At 51.5% G+C, this 22,564-nt stretch overlaps 6 protein-coding genes across 6 annotated transcripts; 4 read left to right on the top strand and 2 right to left on the bottom strand.

The window, feature by feature from the left end:
* Positions 1-440: 440 nt before the first annotated feature.
* K441DRAFT_731127 (uncharacterized protein) lies at positions 441-1,378 on the bottom strand (the record flags this gene model as incomplete). Its single annotated transcript, XM_067654228.1, has 2 exons — positions 637-1,378; positions 441-602 (listed from the first exon to the last, which is right to left on the bottom strand). The coding sequence occupies exons 1-2, from the start codon at positions 1,021-1,023 to the stop codon at positions 441-443; spliced, it is 549 nt and encodes a 182-aa protein (XP_067500433.1). The 5' UTR covers positions 1,024-1,378.
* Positions 1,379-2,166: 788 nt separating this feature from the next.
* K441DRAFT_229651 (uncharacterized protein) lies at positions 2,167-3,737 on the top strand. Its single transcript, XM_067640637.1, has 4 exons — positions 2,167-2,563; positions 2,617-2,693; positions 2,749-3,109; positions 3,165-3,737. Exons 1-4 carry the CDS (start codon positions 2,559-2,561, stop codon positions 3,562-3,564), a joined length of 843 nt encoding a protein of 280 aa, XP_067500432.1. The 5' UTR covers positions 2,167-2,558; the 3' UTR covers positions 3,565-3,737.
* Positions 3,738-8,329: 4,592 nt separating this feature from the next.
* K441DRAFT_665410 (uncharacterized protein) lies at positions 8,330-11,674 on the top strand. The gene has a single exon (XM_067649499.1). The coding sequence runs from the start codon at positions 8,734-8,736 to the stop codon at positions 11,479-11,481; it is 2,748 nt and encodes a 915-aa protein (XP_067500431.1). The 5' UTR covers positions 8,330-8,733; the 3' UTR covers positions 11,482-11,674.
* Positions 11,675-12,346: 672 nt separating this feature from the next.
* K441DRAFT_665409 (cysteine proteinase) lies at positions 12,347-17,308 on the bottom strand. Its single transcript, XM_067649498.1, has 9 exons — positions 17,013-17,308; positions 16,213-16,949; positions 15,931-16,159; positions 15,824-15,884; positions 15,376-15,770; positions 15,237-15,325; positions 14,514-15,054; positions 13,874-14,468; positions 12,347-13,824 (listed from the first exon to the last, which is right to left on the bottom strand). The coding sequence occupies exons 1-9, from the start codon at positions 17,026-17,028 to the stop codon at positions 12,816-12,818; spliced, it is 3,672 nt and encodes a 1,223-aa protein (XP_067500430.1). The 5' UTR covers positions 17,029-17,308; the 3' UTR covers positions 12,347-12,815.
* A 128-nt stretch (positions 17,309-17,436) lies between these two features.
* Positions 17,437-18,490, top strand: K441DRAFT_617012 (mitochondrial import inner membrane translocase subunit Tim17 family protein). Its single transcript, XM_067645777.1, has 4 exons — positions 17,437-17,673; positions 17,736-17,855; positions 17,909-18,103; positions 18,155-18,490. Exons 1-4 carry the CDS (start codon positions 17,496-17,498, stop codon positions 18,244-18,246), a joined length of 585 nt encoding a protein of 194 aa, XP_067500429.1. The 5' UTR covers positions 17,437-17,495; the 3' UTR covers positions 18,247-18,490.
* A 2,032-nt stretch (positions 18,491-20,522) lies between these two features.
* K441DRAFT_617010 (TBCC-domain-containing protein) lies at positions 20,523-22,515 on the top strand. Its single transcript, XM_067645776.1, has 4 exons — positions 20,523-20,819; positions 20,878-21,038; positions 21,098-21,787; positions 21,844-22,515. The coding sequence occupies exons 1-4, from the start codon at positions 20,729-20,731 to the stop codon at positions 22,045-22,047; spliced, it is 1,146 nt and encodes a 381-aa protein (XP_067500428.1). The 5' UTR covers positions 20,523-20,728; the 3' UTR covers positions 22,048-22,515.
* The last annotated feature ends 49 nt before the right edge of the window (positions 22,516-22,564 follow it).

Genomic DNA, 22,564 nt, shown 5'->3' with positions numbered 1-22,564 from the left:
CGCAGTGCAGTATAACTTCAGGCTGTCTGCCTGCGATGGTCCTGATTCACTGAGATTAGATTCTAATAGATCCCGTTAGATGACGTGGATGGGTGTAGCTTCAGGTGCAGCTTCAGGTATAGCTTTAGAGCGCCATTGTCCGTATGAGTGCATACTGGGTCCTCATACTGGGTCTCCAGACTAGCTCATCAGGACGACTTCTCTCGGCCAGTTCGTTCGGGGGACGAGGTTTGCAGGCATGCGGTGCCATGTTGTTACCCTTCTGCCAGCATCAAGGGAGCTCCAAGCCTGCTTGCCTGGCCGTGGTCAAACCGAGTGGACGGGTCTGCTCATCTCCACGAGGACCATGGTGGTCATGGTGGTTTGTGGAAATCAGACGATGCTGGCAGGTTGTTTTGGCAGCCATCGGTAGGCAGCTTGGCTCAGGAACGGTGTGGCTGTCAGCCAATCGCGAAACCACCGTCACACTCATCACCTCCCTCTTGCGGGTGCTGACAATTACTGGGCATCGTGCCAGTACGTGCCATTACGCGCGAGTACGTGCGACGGCTTGAGAGTGCGGGGGTTGTGCATGAACCCCATTTACGCTCGTCGGGGCAGGCCTACTCAACCCGAGCCCGTGGCCTACGAGAGTACCTCGATGTCCGGCTCACGGGCGGAGATTAGGCCCGATAGCAGTCTCATCCCTCGCCGCGAGGCTGCTGTGCGTCTGTCCAGAAGCGACCGCTCCCAAGTACAGAACCTCACCGTCTTCAGGTCTCGAGCAACTGCAAGCATTATGGCTTCTGGCAGGTGTTCTAGAAATCTCACTCCCTCCATCCATCCACCTCTCTCTCTCGCCTTCGCGCTGTGTGACTCCAACCTTTCCTGCCCTTGCTGCTGCCCCTGCTGCCCCTGCTGCCCCTGCATCTCTGGCCTCGACTGCTTCCTCTCCATAGCTTCGTTGTTCGTTTCTTCCAGAACTCTGACACGCCCAGACCACACTCTGTTGGCCACCTCCATTGTACAACAATGGCAAGTCATGAGCAATGGGAGCTTTAAGCATTAAGCTTTGGGCCCTGGTCTGGAGAGTCGCGCCTTAAGCCTTGCGGCCGTCGAAAATAGCTACAATGGCATTGCCAGACTGCTCTTGTTGCAGACTTGTCATCAAGCCTATCTAAACAAAGATCGCCGTGGCGCAGCCATGGTGCCTTTGAGTGCTCGGGCGAGGCTTGGAAGGACCCCGTTCCTTCAGCCCTCCCGCCTCACCTATTTTCGCACGCAGAAAGCAGCCGTTATCCGAGGGTCACTTTGAAACCACCGATGCCCGCCTGGTAGGGCTCATGACGCGCAAGAGATGCCAATCATGGACGGCGTTATGCTCCCTGGAAACGCCACCAACACAGAGCCTCCGATGCGGTATTGGTCCCCTCCGCCCATTCTGCGCATTCACCAGCTGCCGGCAGCATATACTGACACAGCAGCAGCCAGGTGTAAAAGCGGTATGCTGCAAGCAATGCTCACGATCGGCAATGCAGTGGCCGTGGGCAGCAGGCGGCCTTCGGGGCGCCTAAATCTCCCAGTGGATTTCTTCCAGGCACGCCCCTCTCGACCACAGTCGCTATCTGGATGCCCCCATGCACTGATGGGCCCGCAGCGAAGCGTATGTAGCATGCCACTCTGGCGCACGACCTAAGAAACGGTCGGGAACTGGGCTGCACACTTCTCTCTCAGTCTGGTCGACAGGGAATTGAATCCTTCAGGCACCGACCACTCACCAGCCGCACTCCGGGAAAATGCTGTTGGATTTCCTAGTACTGTGCTTAGATACTCTATGTATATGTTCTCAAGTCTCCCCCCGGGCATGGCGCAGACCAGATTCTCTAATCTTGATCTATGCAACAAGTCTGCCTTGCGTAGTTCCCGCCAGTCATCATAAGGCTGTTATAAAGCTACCCAAAGTTATCCCGATCCAAGAAACCCAAGAGTGTAAGAGAACCCTGACTAGCGCTTTTATTTCTGATGTTTCCCTCTCGTTGAACATGACCCCTCGGTCTCCCAAACCCTCAAAGTCCTCCACCATCTCACGCAGACTAAGATCCAGGGCAGAACAAAACCTTTCGGCCCAACCGCCAGAGATACCACGGATCCGGAACTTACGCTCGAGGCGTGCAGCCACCCATCTATCATCTTCTCAAGCTATCTCCTCGTCCACTTCTGTAGCGGAGCGGGAACGGGAACCTGTTTGGACTGCTGCAGAAATCCCAGATCCTTTTCTACGTGGAACAACCTCAGACCCAGTAGGATTTGCTGAACGACCGGACGCCGATTCGCACCTTCTTCTGTCCCAAACTCTAGATTTGCCACCTTTCCCCTCTTCCCATCCACGTACTTCAAATCTGTCCTCTTTATCACGAACACCCGAAGCTGGGCAGTGCGATCTTCCACCTTCATCAGGACCGGACCTTCTTTCCTCTCACCTAACTTCATTACCTGAGAATTCACCTGGCGAAGAGTTTAGCCTACGCCTTTCAGCAGAGCCTGAGCTTCATTCAAACCCTTCAGTAGAACTACGGGATATGAGGTACGTCCCTCTGTCCCTCCGAGGTCCGAATTGCTTTGCTAATTCAATTGCAGCACGTTGAACTTCATGGTGCCATCACAGTACGGGTCTCTAGAGCAATATGGCTCTCCAGCGCCGCTGGAGTCCCAAAGTAAGGCTTTCCATAAAAGGCAGTCCATTGTAGAGAGCTGATCATGTATTCTTAGACTATTCTATGGGCCAACAGCAGCATTATTCAGGTTCGCGACAGCAGCAGCATCAGCCTCAGACGTCGTCCGCATATCCAACTTACGCGTCAAGCCCTGCACTACGGGGTCACTCAAGTAGAACAGCAGACCAAACAGCAGTACCACATTATCAATCTACTCAAGTACCACGAAGCCCATACCAGCAACCGCTGGGTTCAATGAGAGCAAGTCCGGGGCCGATAGGTTACCCAGCATCCTCAAACGATGCCTCATCAATTCTCAGCTCCCCACCACACAGCTATTCTTACCCGGCATTGCAGCCTACGATACCTGGGCAAAATATGGCTCCCCTGGGGAGTAACAGCTCGAGTTACCCACCGTACGTCGTCGTCTATCCTCTTCTGGCAGTTTTCTTGCTTACTGACCGCGCGCAGACAAACTGGGTATCCCCCGGCAAGCTACGACATAACCTACAGCTCTGTGCCTACAACATTATACCCCTCTTCAACAATACCCACGTACTCGTATGAAGCCACTGCGGGGCTGGCACCATCCAGCCCAGCACCGACGCCCGGGTTATCGTCATCGCCCGACCAGCGCAACGTGCGAGTGCTAAACTCGCGGCCGAAACCGCAGTGCTGGGAGCACGGGTGCAACGGGCGGCAATTCTCCACGTTTAGCAACCTGCTGCGGCACCAGCGCGAAAAGTCTGGCACGGCGGCAAAGAGCTACTGCCCGCGGTGCGGCGCGGAGTTCACGCGCACGACGGCGAGGAACGGCCACATGGCTCACGAAAAGTGCAAGGCGCGGAGGCCCAGCGACACGAGCGGGTAGAGAAAAGAGCGGCGGGCGGCGCAACGAGCTTCGTAAGGCTGAGCCTCGAGGGAAAGGATCGACGCTCGGACATATCTCTCTATCTCCGGTCTGTTTGCTTCGGACCCGACCCGACGCGTGAGCTGGGAGGATTCCATCAGACAGCACAGGCATTTTCCTGGAGCGGCACAGGGGTTCTCGTTTTGTTTAGGGCAACGGGCGAAAGATTGCGGCGGAGAGGACAGCACATCATTCACCGGCATTGTTTTCATCTACCTGTCCTGTTTTTATCCTGCGAGCAGACGCCGCAAGGGGGCGTGGACCGCCAGGTTGGCATCGGAGGCGCAATCAGCATCAGCGGGTATCATGATCAACGCCGCGGCCTCCGATAACGCCATGAAAAAAATTAAAATTCTTGGGATAAAGTGTTTCTTCTATTTTCTCTTGGTTGTCTGCATCTGGGCGGGAGTCTTCAGCGTTTTCGCATTCGCATTCGCATTTTTGCTGCATTTGGCAAACGGTCTAGGAAAGGGGCTTTTTTTTCTTCGGTTTTATAACAGCGCTCTGGTTGGTCGTGTTTCTACAACTGGGCGCGTTTTAGGGGCTGTGCGGTGCGACATGTGGCACAGAAAATAGGCAAAGTTGGCGAACGGCTAAGCTGGCGAACGGCTAAGCTGGCAAACGGCTATTTTGTTTCTACCACTTGTGTTACCACTTGCCATGAGAGACCCGCTTACCTACCCTTACAACTCCCCTAGTACGAACAGCTGTCAGCGGCGTAGGATTCTTGGGCCCGCGTACTGATCGACCGCGGGGACGGGCGTGGCGGCGGCGGTGGCGGCGTTCAGGGGGTCTGCTTAATCGGTGTGCGGCGGGAAATCAATATGCGGGTTGGGGGCGGGAGGGTTCTGCTCGATGGCTACCGAATTGGGCTTTATTTCTTGTCGGAGCGGTTCGTTCTGGGGTTTCTTCCATGGGAAACCATAAGGTAGATTTCGATATCACTGCATGTAGCTGTTATCACAGGTTTCAATTACAGAGCTCGCTAGGAATTGGAAACTCATTTTACAGTCACATACTCACTTTGCGTATACCATGTTATGAAGGATGAGCAGGATTGAGGATTTGTTAGCACGCGGCGGAGAGACCCGTGACAGGGGAAAGAATTGCTGAAACGTATTCGTGGACAGTAAGCAGTGGGGCGGAGAAGGTCAATATCGTGATGCTAATGGTGGTCGTAAGGGTGCGGTGTCTGGGCGGTGGTACACAGTGCTGGCACTTGTCAGTCAGAAAAACGTGTATTTAATTACGGCCAATTTTACGCAGCTACGGTTATGCTTGATTTATCCATGGTGGTGATCCCCATGGGGCGCGATGCTTGTTCGGGCAAGCAGGGCGACAAGATGGTTGAGGAGCATATGCACACCAACTCTCAAAAGTAAAAACAAGCGACTAGGGCCTGGGTTGGCTGAGGCCACTCTAGGGCACTCTGGGTTAGCTGGAAGTGGGCCGCATGCGCCGCTGCTGTTGGATTTTGATTGAAACGCATGCCAATTTGGCACTGGTGCAGCAACGCAACGCAACCAGCGGCCTTTATCTGGCTCGTTACCCTTTAGCCCTAAGTCGCAAACGGGCGCTGGCCGGCGGGGTCTTCTGGGTTCTGCGCTGCCTGGACTATAGGCCAGAAAGTAGTCCAGCTGGGCGGGTCCAACACCTGCACTCGCGGGTGTTGGGGTTTGAAAGGGAACACCCCATTTTTGGCACGACCGCATCGGGGCAATGCGTGCACACCACTTCGGTCTGCCCGTCAGGACCGCTCGCCCTCTCTCTCGACTTAGAAATCTCAAAAATTCATCGGGCTGATGCTACCCGGTCACGACCGACCCAGTTCTCCGGCCCGGTGCGGACATCTGATAATACGAGTGCCGGAACTGCTGGCTAAATAACGGCGGGCCTCGCTGTGCGGCGTCAAGCCACCATACTTTGCTAAAGTCAGAGAGGCGGTAGCTGCGCCGCAGTCAAAACAGAGTGCTGACAGGCTTGCCACGTTAAACGGTTGCCTTGCTGAGTAATGGGCCGCTGTGAGCCATGCGGGAAGGGCGAGGCGATGGCGGGCGGGAAGGAAGAGTCGGCTGTGGGTTTGGGCTTGAGGGATTCGGTGGAGGTGAAAGATTTCAAGATTTGGGACACACCGATGAGGGTAGGGCTGCACTGTTCCATAGCGTCCTTTAGCGTTCATATACCTCGGCTTTCGTTGCTTGCAGATTTGTTGTTGTTTTTGTTTTTAGCTGCCAAAATACTGCACAATTCCCTGCGCCTGGTTAGAGGTCAGACCGCTCTGACCGCATCGCGTGGCACTCTACAGCATATCCCTGGCTTGAAGCAAATGCAGAATTCAGAGTTTAGAGCTGGTGCAGAGCAGAGGGGGAGCGAAACAACAAGGGGAAGCGGGCCTGGCTGTTCAGCACCACCACCACCAACAGTAAGCCACCACCACCATCACCAGATATCACTCACTGACTCTGTTGCTAGGCCGCGTCTTCGGTCGCATTGGTGGGCCGTCAGTGATTTGTAAAGAAGTCATGCCCCTGTGCAAAAGGTGGTAAGCCGCGAGCGCTTAAGCAGGCACGATCCTTCGGAGTTATAATGACGCTGGGTTGTGGAAGGGTTGCGGGAGGGGTTGCTAAGCCCCCCCCGCCCCCGGCGAAACAGAACGAGCCTGTCACTCCCCGTGGTGGCGAACGCGGACCAGGAACGGGGCCGAGGCTTGCGCAGCCCTGCGGAAGTACGAAACGGCTAAATGACATGGGGAGGCGGTGTCGGCTCGGGCTTACACTCGGCTCGAGATGTGTTTTTAGAACTCGCGGAAAAAGCTGGGCACCTGGGGCACCTGGCTGACGCACTCTGGCTTCAGATTGCGGTGGTGCGTGAGGCGGGAGGATTGGCGACCTGGCCATTCAAGCCAGCCCATAGCTAACGGAAGGATCAGGATGCTTAGGTGGGCTTGGACGCATGGAAGCTTGCTATCACAAAGCGGTCGACGAGGCGGTCTCTGTTCCGGCGAAGCGGCTGCTGGGAGCGGCCATGTACTTGGTCTGCATATGATGCTTCCCTGCCGAAACTGCATGCGTCCTCTCTGCCAGGGTGGAAAAGAAACTTATCACACGGTGAGTCTTGCGCCATCGTTGGTCCTGTCCATCATCTGGACTTCATTTGTTCAATTTCCTTTCTATTGGTCTCAATTTGTTGTTGACAGTAGGTCTAAGTCAGCATTGCAGCCCGCACTATTTATATGGTACTCAGCCTCAGACGGCTCAATGTAGACGATGCTTAAGGGGTCGTTTCGACTGGCAACGCCCGCCCACTTGAGACGCCTCTGAATTAGAACAACACTAGAAAACCCACTCCTGCCCTGCCGACATGTACGTCACACTCATGCTGCTAGACATGTCCCGTCTTATGGTGGCCTGTCTAACTTCCCGTCTCCGACCCGTTAAGCGCATCAAGCGTATCAAGCATATCAAGCGACCTCGTCGATCACACTTCGCTTTGCAATGCAGCCACTTTAAAAATATGTATCCGAAAAGCGACTAGAGAATGAGCTCAATAGAGACCTCGGGTCCGAACAATATGCCGACCTAATTGCTCCACTAGTCTTGCTCTAACTCCCCTCAATAGTCTCAATGGACTGCTTCCCAAAATTCCGTAGGATCCATCGTATTGGATATAGACCCATGACATCAGACAGGATAAGTGGTTATGTCCGAAATGACCCGGGAAATAGCTAGGGAAAATGCTGCTAGAAGAGCATAAGCCCGCTCTTTTTCTCCTCAGAAAATGTAGTTCAGACTGTCTGAATAGCTTTGGCCTCATCATCTGGGAAGTGTGCTGGTAAAGTGCCGTGAGATCAATGGAAGACAAAATTTCGGCAATGGCCTCGCCAAAGGCATCACCACAACCCTGCAACCCAGGCCTCTATAGGCTGTCCTTAAGTTTGAGATATGGAATTCCAAGAAGCCCGGGTCGAAGGGGAAGCTGCCAGTCTTGAGGTGAATTGTCATTCAGGGCTTGTACTCCCAAAGCCAGAATTGTCTGGAGATTGAAATTCAAACTTGAACCCTTGAATTCATCGGTTATTTTCGCTGGGAGGTTTCGAAGGCATCTCTAGAATCTATGAGCTGGAATGGTCAAGATCTCAGTGAAGGAGTGGTGGTCGTGATGGAATGCCCTAGTATGAGTCCTCGCTTTATCAGTGAAGAGAAGGCTACGACCTTTGTATTGCCAGTATTGTGGATCTTGATGCATTTCTACTACTTCCTTCCGGTCACCTTTCCAGCTGCAGTTGAAGCATTGGCATCTACACTCGAGGCGACTTAATCTGCTCGTTTTTGAGGCACGGAAGAGGTTAACGGAGTCCTGGACTAAAGCAAGAAGCAGTAGCTAAATACCTATTGCCGTATTCCAATTATGGGAGTGTGAAGAATGTGTTCTTCAACCGACGTGCCTAGGAGATCACAGGGACGACGTTGGAATTGCGGTATGGTTCGACGCGTTTGGGAATAGTTTATTAACAACATCGCGATTTCATATTAAAAGTACAACCTAACGATGGCATGTTTCCTGTCGCCGTTCCATCCCACAGTGAGTCACCAAGATGTGATAGACAGGAGGCACAGATAGGAGGCGCACTTGGATACATAATGGAGGTACTATAAGAGACATCACGTGAACGATGACTCCTTGTCCAGCTGCCACTACCACCACCACCTCCCTTGCAGACATCAACCTCACAATCACCACCTGCAACAGCGTGAATCCATCGCCCAGCCATTTTTGGACAGGAGAACCACTATCAAAAAGTGACAGTAATCATGGCTTCGCTGACGTAAGCCACTGTAACTGCTTCTAACCTCACCGCTGCCAAGAACCTTGCAGCTTTTATTTGCTCTCCCTTTGTCGACTCATACCTCAGAATTCCTACTGCCTCAGCCAAAATGCTTCCATTACTGTCACAGCTTTTTCGAATACATTTCTCACACACCAATTCTCAATCTATACTAGTCTCTCTAGCTGTTCACTGCTTACGACGGCGCATAAATTGAGGATATTCATGGTAAGGCAGAATCAGCTATTTTAAGTCTGAGAAGCGGATTTTATTCTCAAATAGCATTTTGTGCGGTGTGGCAGATCATGGCATCCATCTTTACTTTCGACCCTGACCCACCGCGAGTATCCTCGCCGTGGTCAACCCCTCCCTTATCGGGCTCGAGATCCCTACCGAGGTTCCACCAGGACTCCTCAGCGCTCAACTCGACTACAGGGTCAGATGGACGTGGGGCTACTTCTATGAAAGTTGAGCAAGATGGTAAAGTTACACGGCTCGAGGCCGAGCCCCAAGATGGACCAACCGAGTACAAGCTACATCTGCTCCTTCGTCGCCGTAGGTCCTTTTCCCTGGCCACTACGGGACACCATGCATCCGGGTCGCTTCACCCCCGTACTGGGAATTTTGCCGCTGCTCCTACCCATCGTACTGTTTCCGACTCAAACCTGTCCAATACGCCGCCGCTCATGTCTTCTTCCCAATCCCGGCAACACCGATTGGAGCAACTGACCACGCAACTACTTTGGCGACTGCAGCAATCGTCTCAATATCACTCATCTTCTGCTAATAGCTTGATCCTTCCGCATCTCCCGGACGAATCCAACCTCTCAGCAAATGCCGTTCCACGTAAGCTTTTACCGGGCCTTGAAGAGAGCAAAGGTGCACTGTATGAGATCGGAGTTGCCGATGATGGGACATTTGTGGGGCTTGCTGAGGACGAGATGGAAGAGAGTTTGAATAATCTTCGGGCCATGGCCGCTAGTCTTGGCTGTCGAGTAGATGTTCTCCGCATGGTCGCCGTGGGTGATTGTGAGTGGACCGAAGTGGTTGAAGTGTCTGGACTGCTGCAGGAAAAGCTCTGGAGCGGGAAACTCTGGGTTGCGGAAGCATTCGTGCGGCCGAATCTGGATCTCCTCGGATCAGAGCCTAATAAAGACGTGCAGGAAGATATAAGACCTGCATCGCCAGCAGTCAGTGGCCCCCATATTAATGATCTGCATTCTGCGACGGAGCAACTCCGGGTATCATTGACCGGTGCGACCATGTCTGGTAAATCAAGCCTTCTGGGCAGCCTTTCAACTGCCACGCTGGATAACGGGCGGGGAAAAAGCAGGCTGAGCTTGCTGAAACATAGGCATGAGATCGCGTCTGGGATGACGAGCTCGGTCACCCAGGAATTGATTGGATATCATGATCTTACCGATCAAGACAGTTCAGTTACTTCAACGCAGATCGTCAATTACGCCTCTGGAAACGTGTCCTCGTGGACTGATATCCATGCCTCTTCGGAGTCCGGACGTCTAGTTCTCCTTTCTGATTCCGCGGGGCATCCTCGTTATCGCCGTACGACCGTTAGAGGGTTGGTCGGGTGGGCCCCCCATTGGACATTACTCTGCATTCCGGCCGACAATGTAGATGATACGTCTAGCAAGATCAGAGGCACGCCATCCTCCCAAGATGTATTAGGGTCTAGTGTGGCAGATGTGGATCTGTCACAAGCACACCTCGAGCTCTGCCTAAACCTAGACTTGCCCCTGGTGGTTGCGATCACCAAACTAGATCTTGCCACGAAAACCGGGCTTCGCCAGACCCTGTCGAGGCTGCTGTCGACCCTGAAAGCCGCCGGGAGGAAGCCTAGCATTCTTTCTGATGCAGCCAGCGGAGGATCCGAAGCATGTTTGCAAACAATTCCCTCAAACGATTTACATGATGCACGAAAGACAGCTGAAATCGACGCAGCTGCACCTCTAAACACCGTTCCCATTATCCTGACAAGTGCTGTAAAAGGCACAGGGATCAGCAAGCTACATGCATTGTTGCATGAACTCCCTACTCCTCCACCCGCAGCTTGGCGCAGCAGTCTCGACTCAATTGACCCCGATGATGCGCCACCTTCCGTCTTATTCCACGTCGAGGACATCTACAGCACCCTATCGCCGAGTAAGCCACTCTCAACACCTGACCCGACCACAGGCCGTGGCGCTATCATCGGCGGGCACCTCCGCTATGGCACGCTACGGGTAGGCGACGAGCTCATGCTNGGCCCGTACCCCGCCGACGCCGTCTCCGACGACAGCGACAGCAGCAGTGGCAGAGGCGGCACCAGCCCTCCACCACCCTCCCATTGCTCCTCCACCCTCCCAACCTCCCGCTCGTTCCCCGGCGCCCTGCACAAAGGCGCCGGCGCGGGGATCCGCCCCGCCCAGCTGCTCGCGCAAGAGAGGCATCGCGAATGGCGTCGTGTCCGCATCACGTCGCTGCGCAATTTGCGCCTTCCTGTGCGGAGCTTACACGCGGGGCAGGTGGGCACAATAGGTGTTGTGCCGCTGGGCCAGCCCATCGCTTCGCCGGCCGTCGTGCGGGTGAGGAAGGGGATGGTGCTCGCGAACGGTGTGCTAAGGGCCAGGAGAGCCATTAACGTGAGGTTCTCTGGGAGAAGCGTGCCAGGCGTCAAGGGGTTGGGCGTGGGCAGCGCGGTGGTGGTCTATGTGGCTAGTGTGAGGGCTTCCGCAAAGGTTGTCACCGTGGCTGCTGAGGACCACCGACACAGTGCTGCGAGATCTGGTGGCGTTAAAGACGACGATGAGGACGCGGCCTTCGGCTTTGGCTTCGATGAGGACGTTAATGGTTTTGGAGGTGGGGCTGAAGGTGAGGCTGATTCTGCCGTCGTCACATTGCAGTTCATTGCGTCAAGGGAGTTCGTCGAGCTAGGTACTCAGGTGCTGGTTATTCCCGGTGGTGGGCCCGGCTTGTATGGCGGCACTGAAAGAGGAGAGAAAGGAATCGCAGGGTTGGAAGGGTTTGTGGGGAGAGCAGTTGAGGAATTCGGTTAAAGGAGGATTTAATGGGCGGAAGAGAAGAGGTAGGGAAGTGATGGTCTCGTTTGCGATTAGTCTTTTGTTATTTGCTTCCAGCATGGCGATGAGCGCAGTTCTGCACTGATAATTGGTTTTCGTTTTAGCCACATGGTGTAATACTCTGCTAGTTTAGTATTTCCCCGAAAAATAATAGTCTCTTCACGAACCTAAGTCTTTAAAGTAACGTCATACAGTGGGATAGTTTTTACTATCGTAGCCCCTTGGCCAGTAGTGGAGAAAGCGTGCCTTGCTGAAACTCATCAGTGAAGAAGAGCATGAATATCAAGAATGGGTTCAGAAATACTATTACATCAGTCTTTAACCTCAGGTCTGCTGGTTGCAACATTCCGTAAAAGTGCTATCGATAATAAAACTTGACATGAAGCTAATTTGAGCAGGTCCTGGAAGCGCATTCGGCGGCATATAAAGGCGATAACCTAAAGCGCCCCATCGTCTACTAATTAACGAATAAAAATCCAACAAGATTAATATGGCATATAAAGAATCCTGGACTGTAGATGACCGGGCGTGAAAGGACGCACAGCAATTTTGGCGTCCTTAAGAGGCAGGAGGTTCAAGTGCACGTTGGGCATCTACCTCTGCAAGTTACCGTGCCCGTGTATGATCACAATTTACTCACCTCCTCTTAGAAGCTAGTCCCGAGCAATCGCACCTGCTCTCTAGTTCCATTACATTAGGTGCTGTTTGGCTAGACACTTTTCAGGCGTACAGCAATGCTCAAGGCTTCGCAGGCACGAGCCCTCGGTGCAGACCCGCAGACTACCGCTTAAACGTAAGACTAGAAGCCAGCAATACACGCCTTTCACACATTCCCAGTTAACTGACGAATATCATGAATTAGGTTTGCCAGATATCTATACGTAGGCACGCCTCAGGCTACCCGCAAACCTAGCTACGGGCTGCCACCCTCCCACCCCTTTTTCCAATCTCCGATTTTAATAAAACAGTCTTGAGGACATGAACCATCAATGTACCGTAATCCCCGACCCGCCCATACGTTGCCCGCAAGCATGCCCGAGGGAAACACCATGCAGCCGTACAAGCCAGGGAGAATATGCACACCCCATCTAAGTCTTACTGCCTTCCAAACCTTGATAACATGGTACCTGAAACGCTGTGTGTAGAAGGTAAGCTAAGTAAAAAAATAAAAGTTGTCGTGCTGCCGATCTATTAGCATGAGATAGCATGGTCGCACAGTCTTTTTCTTAGGTGAAGGGCGGCCGGTCTCGATTGAAATATCGCCCCCTGCCTATAGGGCAAGTTAATCCCGAGTCAAAGAACGGCTTGGATCAAGCTGGCACGCCGTCAATAACCTCGAGATTCATGTACACGTCCGGAGCATCCTTCATTTCCACGCTGTCCGAAGGAGGCTTGGCCGGGTCGCGTCTCACGGCTTCCGTTAAGTCATCTTTGGCGTCCTCTCTGACGTACACGATACCGGTTGATGTTGCTGGCCACTTTTCCTCTTGAGTGAAGATCTCTTTAATGTCCGTGACCTCGGTGACCTTCTCGTCGTTGTATTTGCGCCATATGTTTTCCTTGAAATCGTGGATATAGATCCAGTAATGGCCGCCGGTCGCGGTGCCTCGGTGTATGAATATAGCGTGGAGCCGGTACGGATGATCCTTCAAGCCGTCAAAGTGAGATTCGATACGTTCCTCAAGTTGCTTGATCGGCTCGTCCAGGAGAGCGGAGTCCTTTCGTAGATTGTGAGCCTTAATTCGCATCTGTTCAGCTAGGTCTGATTGAATTGGAAGAGGGTCCAGATCCACAAGCAGCTCTTCATCAGCAGCTTTAAGATCGCTAATGTAATCGGCAGCACATTCGACAACATCCGAAAGACTCATATCAAGCGCAGTTTGGTCCAACTCAGATTTTCGGTGCTGCAGAGCTCTCAGTTGTCTCTTGTATTCCCACTGCTCCTTCCGGCTATCCAGGAGCTGCGCAGGTGTCATTGACATTGTTTGTTGAAGATAGCGATCGAGGTAAAGTGTGTCGTCCAATGCCACATGTCGTTCGTTCTTGAAGGATTTTTCCTCTTTGGCATTATACACTGCCCTTCGCACATTGATGATGAGGATAGGTGGCAAATGGGTTATGAACTCATACTTAGTAGATTTTTTATCATCCTGTGCTGATGGGTCGTCGAGGTCATCGATATCAAATTCATCATCGAGAGCTGAATAAATGTGACGATCCTTATCGCCTGGAGACGTCAGAATGTGGTCCTGAATGTCACTTTTGAGAGTTGTAGTGCCATTTGTGGCTCTTGCATATGTTATGTTTGTGTAAAACAAACTTAATAGGGTTAGACCGATTACTCCTAGAAGATCAGGATAGTACTCACTCCTTTATCATGTCGATCTGCTCGCCATCTTCCATGGTGCTAATAGGCTTGATCGCACATCCAAGCAAGTCAAAGATGTTCATCATGATCTCGGCAGCATCTTGTTGCCTAGCGGCATACTCGACCGTAGTGGAAACGCTGTCTTGTGGCGCCGTTTTCGGCCGAGGAGGTACTGGAGGAGGGCGAGACGGTGGATCTTTGTAGAGGTCGCCAAGGCCAATCACAGCAACTTCAGAATTGTCTTTGAAAGGATTAGCACTATCCCTTCGACCATCCGAGTCATCTTGGTCAGGCTTATCCGCAACCTGAGTGTCGCTACCGTTGGTCGCAGGAATTCCTGCCGTCGCTCCCCAATCTGTTGTAGAGGCATCACCGAATTTAGTCTCCAGCTGATCGGCATCAGACGAATTTGGCATTGGTCCCATTATAGGTATGCCACCAATTTCCCCAAGGCCCTTTGATGGGCTCACCTTCGTAGGAGGATCACCTTGAGCGTCTTTGACTAAAGCCAGGAACGCCAGTTTGACTTCGGGTCTGACACTGGGACTAGGGGCCTGGATCATCATATGGAAGAGCTTTTTCAATTCAAATACGACTAAAAAAATTAGCACGCGCCAAGTATGTCTTCTGGGCTACTCACATTCCTGAGCCTTTTTCACTACCTCTACGCTAGGTTTGCGCCTCCCAACGATCTTATCTTTTATTGCCTCTGGAGTACATTCCTGCTTGTAATCGTCGAAGTTGAGGACCATCTCCCGCAAAGGCTGGATGGTAAAGAGAAATTGGAGGACGCTGTTGAGATAGCATGTGTTCCCAATGTTCTGGCACCCGACAGGCCATGCATCAAGCGGGTGCGTTTCTATCGGTTCTTCGGGCGGTGCAGCGCCATAATCCCCTTCTCCGAATCTTTCCTTGCATATCAACCTATAAGCTTGCTCGAGCCTTGGGATGTTGTCCGGGTCTGCCTGCTTCTGCACTTCTAGTGTTGTCACTAACACGGTCGGGTCAATGGCTGCAACTCGGTCTTGGATGCCGAGAATTTGGTACGCTTCACCAATGTCCATCTCCGGGCCTGTCTTCCCGTTTATTAGAAAGCTTCTAAGTTGTGCGCTGTCGCGGGTCTGGGCAATGATTCCGACTGCTTTCACAGCTATGTCCCTGCTAGTCGGGCTCTCCTCTGTCTGCAATATGTTAGATAAACATCAGGATGTGTGCAAGGTTACTGGAAATATCTTCATGATAAGCGATGAAAGTGTCACTTCATGAAAAGAATTATGATGAAGGTGAATGAAATTTGTGCGAATAAACCAGAACGGGAGGTTGCAGGGCCGCGCTGAAACAAACCGCCCAGACATGTACACACCTTAAACGCAAACATTGCTTGTACAAATTCATCTGATGTTTCTGCATCGATATCAAGCCATGAAAGAGCTTGAGCGTATGTCTCAATAGCTGTGAAGGTGTGAGTGGTTGCATGTCTCCAAAAAGTATTGAGCGCTCACCATTGGAAGCTTCCTGCAGAATTTTGGAACTTTGCCGTGCCTGGCCAATAATTCGAAGCATGTTTCGGGTCTCATCTTCTAACGCAGGGCTTATATCCTGGAGCCGTGCTCTGAATTGACCGACAATGATCTCATCCGTGAGGTGTGCAGAGTGTACGGGATCAATTCCGAAATGTCTATAGGCCTTCGCCACTTCCCTTCTGTTTGTTTGGCCTTGTGAAGCCAAAATCTGGGCCTTTTCCTCCAACACAGCACTTTTCCTCCCTATAGCGAGATCCTGGAGGCATTCGAAATAGTATGCTGCATTGCGAGGGTCGGTTTCAACCTGTCTATCGTAGGCGAACAATATCAACTCGTCGGAAAAATCAGCCCGGGCACCGAGACCAGCGTAATATCTTTATTTAGCCGTTAACCTTTTCCAAGCAACCTCAACAAATACACAACTTACGGATGTTCCTCTACTTCCTTGAGGCTCTTGACCTCAGCGCGAGTCATTGTCCTCTTATTATCTACTCCAGCATTAAAATAGGCGAGTAAAGAACCGATCCAACTTACAGTCTAGAGATCCTAATGCTCTTTCAATTTCTGTTTCTGAAGGTTTTGGCAGGATGACCACGTTCCTAATATTTTGCTTCTCCGAGTCTGGCATGTCCAAGATTAGGACGGAGAGTTCTGCGACAACATCTTCCACTAGAGTGCGCAAAGTATCACTAGCTAGAGGATCGGATTCGGCTGGCGGCCTCGGGAGATACCAGCAAATCTCATCGCCATTCCCATGATTATCCTTTGAATCGAAGAGTTAGATCGGTGTCAATTCCTCACAACTAGGGTTCTCACCACTTCGCAGGTGAATCCAAATTCGCTCAGCATCTCATCACAATCCCGTCCGTAGGTGACCAAAAACTTCCGGTTCAGTAATGGTATCCGCGTTTTACCCTTTTGCGGATACAAAGAGTCGTTCATATACCTGATCAAGAAATCTAGCCCATCAATGGGTCTCGCCATCTGATATTCGGCTCGGTCTGGGTCTATCTGCTTGGCTGACTCTAACCTTCTACGCAGGAGAGTACGATCCGTCATGAGCCTAATGTACTGATCCTTTAATCGAGGAGGCCGCATGCGAATGCGTAGTTCTGCTGGGCATTTCTTCGCCGAACACTGAAATCGAAAGGTTTTAGGAATATTGTGATTTAGGAATGCATCCTGCTCGTTGACATCCTCCTCCTGGTAGATGAAGTGGTGCAAGGGAAAGTCTTTATTGGGACAGGGCGTATTTCGTATCTCATAATCGTGGAAGTCTACGATTAGGTCAAGGTGATACCGGCAATTTTGACAGAATGACGACACTTTATAAACAGTCTCATGGTTCAGCAAGATTCCAGGATTGGAGAATATGCTTTGATCATGTTTCGTCATGAACATATGTTTGCAATTATTAAGTGGTAGCGCCCGTTCTGGAGGTTTCGTTGGATCAAAGTGTGGAGGGGGATCTGTGAGGATATTCCGCCCGACCTGGGTTTCATGGCGTGGGTCATACGTTAAGATATCTAGGATGAGCCGAGGAGCAGTTTTCCCTGAACAAGAAGAGGGTAATTAGCATAAACGAGCTACTTACAAGAACACAGGGCAGGACTTACCAGGCCGAGAAGACATTTCCACCGCAGAACCGTAGGAGGGTTCTACGGTGGGGGGTATAAAACTTTACTCTTACAAGGCGCCTAAGAGATCAAGTGGGATCGTACTGCTGCAGGATATACGGAAGCGATGAGTACGAAGTGAAGCGAGTTGGAAGCTCGCGGATGAAGCATCGCAAGCGGCAAAGCTAGAGTGTGTAAGGCGGCAGTGGTCGAACCACGTAATCTGGGACAAAGTCTTATCAAATAGGAAGATCAGATGCTTCGAGAAGATTCAGCATCGTTAGCTTAGCTTGTCGGCCAAGAATGACCTCTTTTCTTATGCTAGAATGAGACAAACACGCACGCTGAACACACCTCAAGGCGGTGGCAGAATTAAGGTTATGAAGCACGGTGTTTGAGCCGCATGCCGCTGAGCCAAACCTTAGAACACAATACGAGACAGCTAGAAGTCTATCCCATAAACTTCCCATTCCTTTGCCCGCTATGGTTCCCCAACACGCCACCTACCACCCGAAGGATGCCGTTTCGGCTGCAGTCAGGGCCACCATGATCACTGCTAGTGCCGGCGCTATCATTTCTGGCGTCCAGAACGCTCTTACGAAACAGAACGTAGGAGCCTTTGGCATCCTGACCAAAACCGGTGGCACAATTGCAGTTTTCGGTACAGAGCAATCATAAACTGCCTTCATGCAGCTTCTATGAATGGCGCTAACGAAGCCGTAGCTGCTATGGGAGGTTCGTACGAATTCGCCAAGACTGCCTCAGCCAACTTGCGAGAAAAAGACGATAGCTGGAATAATGCCATTGGAGGCTTCTTTGCGGGCACGATGCTTGGACTGAAATGTAAGGGCAATCTCATCTATTCAATTGACATCGCTCAAGCTAACTTCAACCAGTCCGCACCCTTCCAGCAGTCCTCGGTTACGGATCTGCTCTTGCGGTGGTACTAGGCACATTTGACTACGCTGGGGGTACGTTAACGGGTTACACGCGGGACCCAGCGGTCGATGAGGTTGATAGGAAAGAGTTCTTGAGGAAAAACCGCAGGATACCAGTTGAGCAGACAGTTGCCGAGTTAGGGGAGGGCCGAGGTATGCGTAATATATTAGACATACATTATGTCCCAGCCCTAACGATTGCAGGTATATATGGCCCTGGATATGAAGAGAGGAGACGGGAACGGATAAAGGAGAGGTACGGCATTGACGTATCAGCCGCCCCACCCGCCCACTAGACCAAACCGAAAATATCTTTCCTTCTCCAGATATCCGGTGCTGTGTAATAGAGCGGCTCCTAAAGCTGAAGGTAAGAGCCGTGGTTGGCTTTCTGTACATATATATTCTACAAGTTTGCCATTTCGGGACGTAGTCTGGGAATAGCTTGTGCAGACCCTATGGAAGTCTGATAGATCCTGCTGTAAAATTCTAACACAGTACACCTCAACTCCCCTAACAGACTTTGTGTAGCTTTAGCAGTGCCTCAACTAATTGAATACGATCAAAGAGATCATCACACGAGCAATTGCAGGCGAGAGTCCAATGTTTTCGGAAGAAACTCCGAAGTCAGTATTGCGGGTAATTGATTGAGGTTGAAATCAGGCATATATCTGACAATGCATGATCACGAGGATTCTAAATGGGCGCAACAGTGACGATCAGATGAACGGAAAACGGTTTGCCAGCTCCTGTAGCTGGATTGGGCCTGAAGTGCGTCCGTATCACTAAGCTAATAATCAGTAATTGTTGCAGGTAATGGCCGTCATCAATGAGCGCGCGGTCGGTGAGTTACCTCAGAAGCTCACAATACCTGTCGACATAAAAATTACACCAAATTATAGAGAAAAGCCTACTCTATAAAGCTATGAGATCTTCAGCTCCTTATACGCGCGCGACGTTAAGAGGAATTCGTCGCCGTAGAGGCCCTAATTCTACCTCTGCACCGCCGAGCCGCGCAGTAAACACCAACGCTGAACGCTTACGNCCACGCCGCCAGCCCTNNNCGTAGAGCTTTGCGAGAGCTCTGCGGAACGAAGCTCAGGGGGAGACCTGCACGGAGCTCTGCAAAAGCTCTGCACGAAGCTCCGCACGAGGCTCCGCACGAGGCTCCGCACGAAGCTCTGCTCGAAGCTCTGCTCGGGGCTCTGCTCGAAGCTCTGCTCGAAGCTCTGCTCGAAGGCTCTGCTCGAAGCTCTGCCCGAAGGCTTCTGCTCGAGGCTCTGTTCGAAGCCCTATATAGAGCTCCAAAGCTCTACTACACGCAGCGCTAATATACTAGGAAGGTCTACAATTGCCCGTACGAACGCCGTACGAACGCCCATACAATCGTTTCTACAAACGTCTCTGCAATTAATCGCCCGTACGAACGTCTGCACGTCTGCATAGTTACACGTCTGTACGCCTGCACGTGGCTCTGCACGGAAGCTCCTGCACGAAGCTCTGTACGAGGCTCCTGCACGAAGCTCTGCACGAAGCTCTGCACGAAGCTTTGCACGAAGCTCTGCACGAGCTTTGCACGAAGCTCTGCCAAAGCTCTGCACGAAGCCTCTGCACGAAGCTCTGCACGAAGCTCTGCTAAGGTTCTGCACGAAGCTCTACACGAAGCCTCCTGCACCAAAGCCTCTGCCTAAGGTTCTGCACGAAGCTCTACACGAAGCTCTGCACGAAGCCCTGCATTAAGCTCTACACGAAGCTCTACTAAGGCTCTGCACGAGGCTCTGCACGAGGCTCTGCCCCCTAGTAGTAGCAGAGACACTCCGGGCCAGGGAGGATATTTTTTAAGAAGGACCAACTATAGCAACCTTCTAGGTGTTGCAATAGCTTTAAGTAGTAGATATCTATATATCTGTATAGTTTTATCTTATATTAGCAGACTATTCAATAAGATATAATATATGCTTACGCTTTTAACAACGCGTTTTTTAACTTTGGACGAAATTAATGTCAGGACTAAGCAATAGCCGTATAATAAAATTATAATACCATTTAGAAGCCCTAAGTCTTAAAAAATGTGACTATGGGGTTTAATAATAACGGCGTTGTGTGAATGATAAATTAGATATCCGCAATATCCGTTTTGGCGATTTTGCTTACGTTTTTAACAAAACTCGCCAAAGCCTCTCAGACGTGATTTTGCAATTCGGAAGACGGCGTAGGTTATTCCGACGCTAGCTAAAAAAATCACGTCTGAGCTCGCTGAGGTAAGTCGGTGAGGGAGATAGCACCATTGATCGAAGACGATGGCATACGACAGCCCAATCAGCCCAAGTAGATTGACTGCTGGGCAATGGTTGATGGCGAGCATCGGCCGTCAAACGCCCCTTGATGCGGGGTACGTCCAGCACCCACGCAGTTTAGGATGCAAAAATCACCACCGAACGCGCCCTGCGCGCGGGGTCCGCCCACGCGGGGTGTCGCCCCTTGACAGGCTGACGGGCAGCGATCGGTTTTACAAATCATCTTGTGGCTTAAGATGCTCAGGCTTGCCGCTGGGCGTCCCACAACCCTTGTATTATATTTCTCTACCCCACCATTACCGTCATTGCACAGCACCGCCCGCATTGAGTCGGCGTCAGAAGACCTCATCGAAGCGACATCGTGTGCTCCTAAATTCACGCCCAAAGCTCAATTGAAAGTTATGCCTGCTTGCCTGAGCAATACTGTCCTTACAGTTTGCATTAAAGTAACTCACTACTTCCGCGTTTCCGATCTGAAGACAATATGGCTTCCACCGTCGCAACTCAGCCACAGCCACAGCCAGAGGTTGGCTTGAATGAGCGATTTTTTCGCTATTTTCAACATGAAGTTACTGGTATGAACCTGCTCCTTAGTCCTAACCAGACTCACACTGACAAGCATGCGACGAACAGCCCTTCAGGAGCAAATGGAGAAACTGGCACACACAGCACTGGCTGGTGGGGAGAGAAACGATGCAGTCGACCACTGCCTAGCAGGAATCGCCAGGCTATCACATGAAGTCAAAGACGCGTCGAGCTACCTTCCAGCATATGATCAGAGGACATATGGCGAGGTACTTCCTTAATCCCTCTCTAAGCTATGAACCAGTACTGATTTTAGTCCTACTGCTAGGCCATCAAAGCGCTTTCTGAAAAGCTCCAGAAGACACGCTCAGCCTTCGCACCCCGCAGCAAGTTCAGCTTCAAAACCACGCAAAAGAACCCCTCCGCCATCTCCCTCAATGACGCCGCCGAACTCGCAGCTCAGAACCGCCTACGTGTTCCTGGCTACACTTCTAACACATCTAGCGTAAACTCATCCTTCATAACTAGTCCCGTGGATGCCACATCTCCCGTAGAAGAGAGGCCCGAGGCCGAGTTATACACAAATAAGAACCTCGCGGGTGCGACGCAGGAGAGCTCGTCCGCGATCCGGCAGTCATCCTTCTCAGACTCGACCAGCGTCACCATTTCCAGCCACACAGGCGCGCATATCATCCTCCCTACATCCGCCTCGCATACCACTACTTCAGGCACACTATCGAACCTCCGCCATTGCATCGTAGACATGTCGCGGCCCACATCTAACGGTGGCCCCTTCGCAGGTCTCACCCTCAAAAACATCAAAGAGTCATTGATCATCTGCGGCCAAGTCTCCGGGCCAGCCCACATCACCGGCATCGAGACCAGCGTGGTCGTGGCAGCATGTCGCCAGTTCCGCATGCATGGCTCTAAGAACGTCGATGTCTACCTGCAGTGCTCGAGCCGGCCGATCATCGAAGACTGCGAGGACATCCGGTTTGCCCCGTTGCCAAAGACCTATGTAAGTATTTTTGTCGCAATTTGCCCAAGAAACTAGCCCTGACCAGATAATCGCAGATCATGAAAGAAAACGCCCAAACCCAAAATCAATGGGATCAGGTCGACGATTTCAAATGGCTGAAATCAGAGCCAAGCCCGCACTGGAGCGTGCTCCCTCCCGAGCAGCAAATCAAAGACAGCGTGTGGAAAGATGTGGTGCCGGGCGGCCCTGGCCTGGGCTTGGATGAGATCCTGAAAGCCGTGACAGTTCTCAAAGCATGAAATCATAAGCTCAAGAGAGCCGAGCCCGCGGCGGATATTTCGGAACATTCTAGCAAGCAAATGGGCGAATTAGCGAAGAACATTTCAGGTGTTTTTGACATTTTTATGGGAAATATCAGAGTCCTGTTTTTAGCAGAATTAACCAGGTATCACTACTTATAGTAGTCGAGGTGTGGTAAATGGGTAGAGATGCCCTAGTTTAGCCTAGGTAGCATAACGATTGCAATGCTGCCAAGTTTTGGTTTGAGAGGAAGGTTTTGAATTGTCTTGAATTTAGCTGTAATTAATAATTTCATCGTTGAATTCACTGCATGGCTTCTAATCATGCGGCTGTCTGATCTATCAAGGTGGTTTTGAGTGGCTGCGCACTCGTGGAGATTGGAAGGATGTTATCTGACAACACATCGTTTACCGCTGAAATTAAGCGTGGCGGACTCTGTACATCAGCACTGCAATTTTAGCGTGGACGAGGTATGCATAGAACCACATTGGAAATGGTTAATGCTATCTTGGCGTA

Source organism: Cenococcum geophilum (genome assembly GCF_001692895.1).
Source record: "Cenococcum geophilum 1.58 unplaced genomic scaffold K441scaffold_43, whole genome shotgun sequence".
Taxonomy (NCBI): Eukaryota; Fungi; Ascomycota; class Dothideomycetes; order Gloniales; family Gloniaceae; genus Cenococcum; species Cenococcum geophilum.
Note: the sequence above shows the minus strand (reverse complement) of the source record. Positions and strands in the feature narration are given on the sequence as shown.

Excerpts from the sequence above, each read along its gene's own strand:
- K441DRAFT_229651 (XM_067640637.1), top strand. Across the intron at positions 2,694-2,748 it reads AGCGCCGCTGGAGTCCCAAA|ACTATTCTATGGGCCAACAG; the intron begins GTAAGGCTTTCC and ends ATGTATTCTTAG. Across the intron at positions 3,110-3,164 it reads AACAGCTCGAGTTACCCACC|ACAAACTGGGTATCCCCCGG; the intron begins GTACGTCGTCGT and ends GACCGCGCGCAG.
- K441DRAFT_617010 (XM_067645776.1), top strand. The coding sequence starts at position 20,729 with ATGGCTTCCACCGTCGCAACTCAGCCACAGCCACAGCCAGAGGTTGGC. Across the intron at positions 20,820-20,877 it reads TTTTCAACATGAAGTTACTG|CCCTTCAGGAGCAAATGGAG; the intron begins GTATGAACCTGC and ends TGCGACGAACAG. Across the intron at positions 21,039-21,097 it reads ATCAGAGGACATATGGCGAG|GCCATCAAAGCGCTTTCTGA; the intron begins GTACTTCCTTAA and ends TCCTACTGCTAG.
- K441DRAFT_665409 (XM_067649498.1), bottom strand. Across the intron at positions 15,771-15,823 it reads AAGGAAGTAGAGGAACATCC|ATATTACGCTGGTCTCGGTG; the intron begins GTAAGTTGTGTA and ends GGCTAAATAAAG. Across the intron at positions 15,326-15,375 it reads TCTGCAGGAAGCTTCCAATG|CTATTGAGACATACGCTCAA; the intron begins GTGAGCGCTCAA and ends ACACCTTCACAG.
- K441DRAFT_617012 (XM_067645777.1), top strand. The coding sequence starts at position 17,496 with ATGGTTCCCCAACACGCCACCTACCACCCGAAGGATGCCGTTTCGGCT. Across the intron at positions 17,674-17,735 it reads TGGCACAATTGCAGTTTTCG|CTGCTATGGGAGGTTCGTAC; the intron begins GTACAGAGCAAT and ends ACGAAGCCGTAG. Across the intron at positions 18,104-18,154 it reads CGAGTTAGGGGAGGGCCGAG|GTATATATGGCCCTGGATAT; the intron begins GTATGCGTAATA and ends TAACGATTGCAG.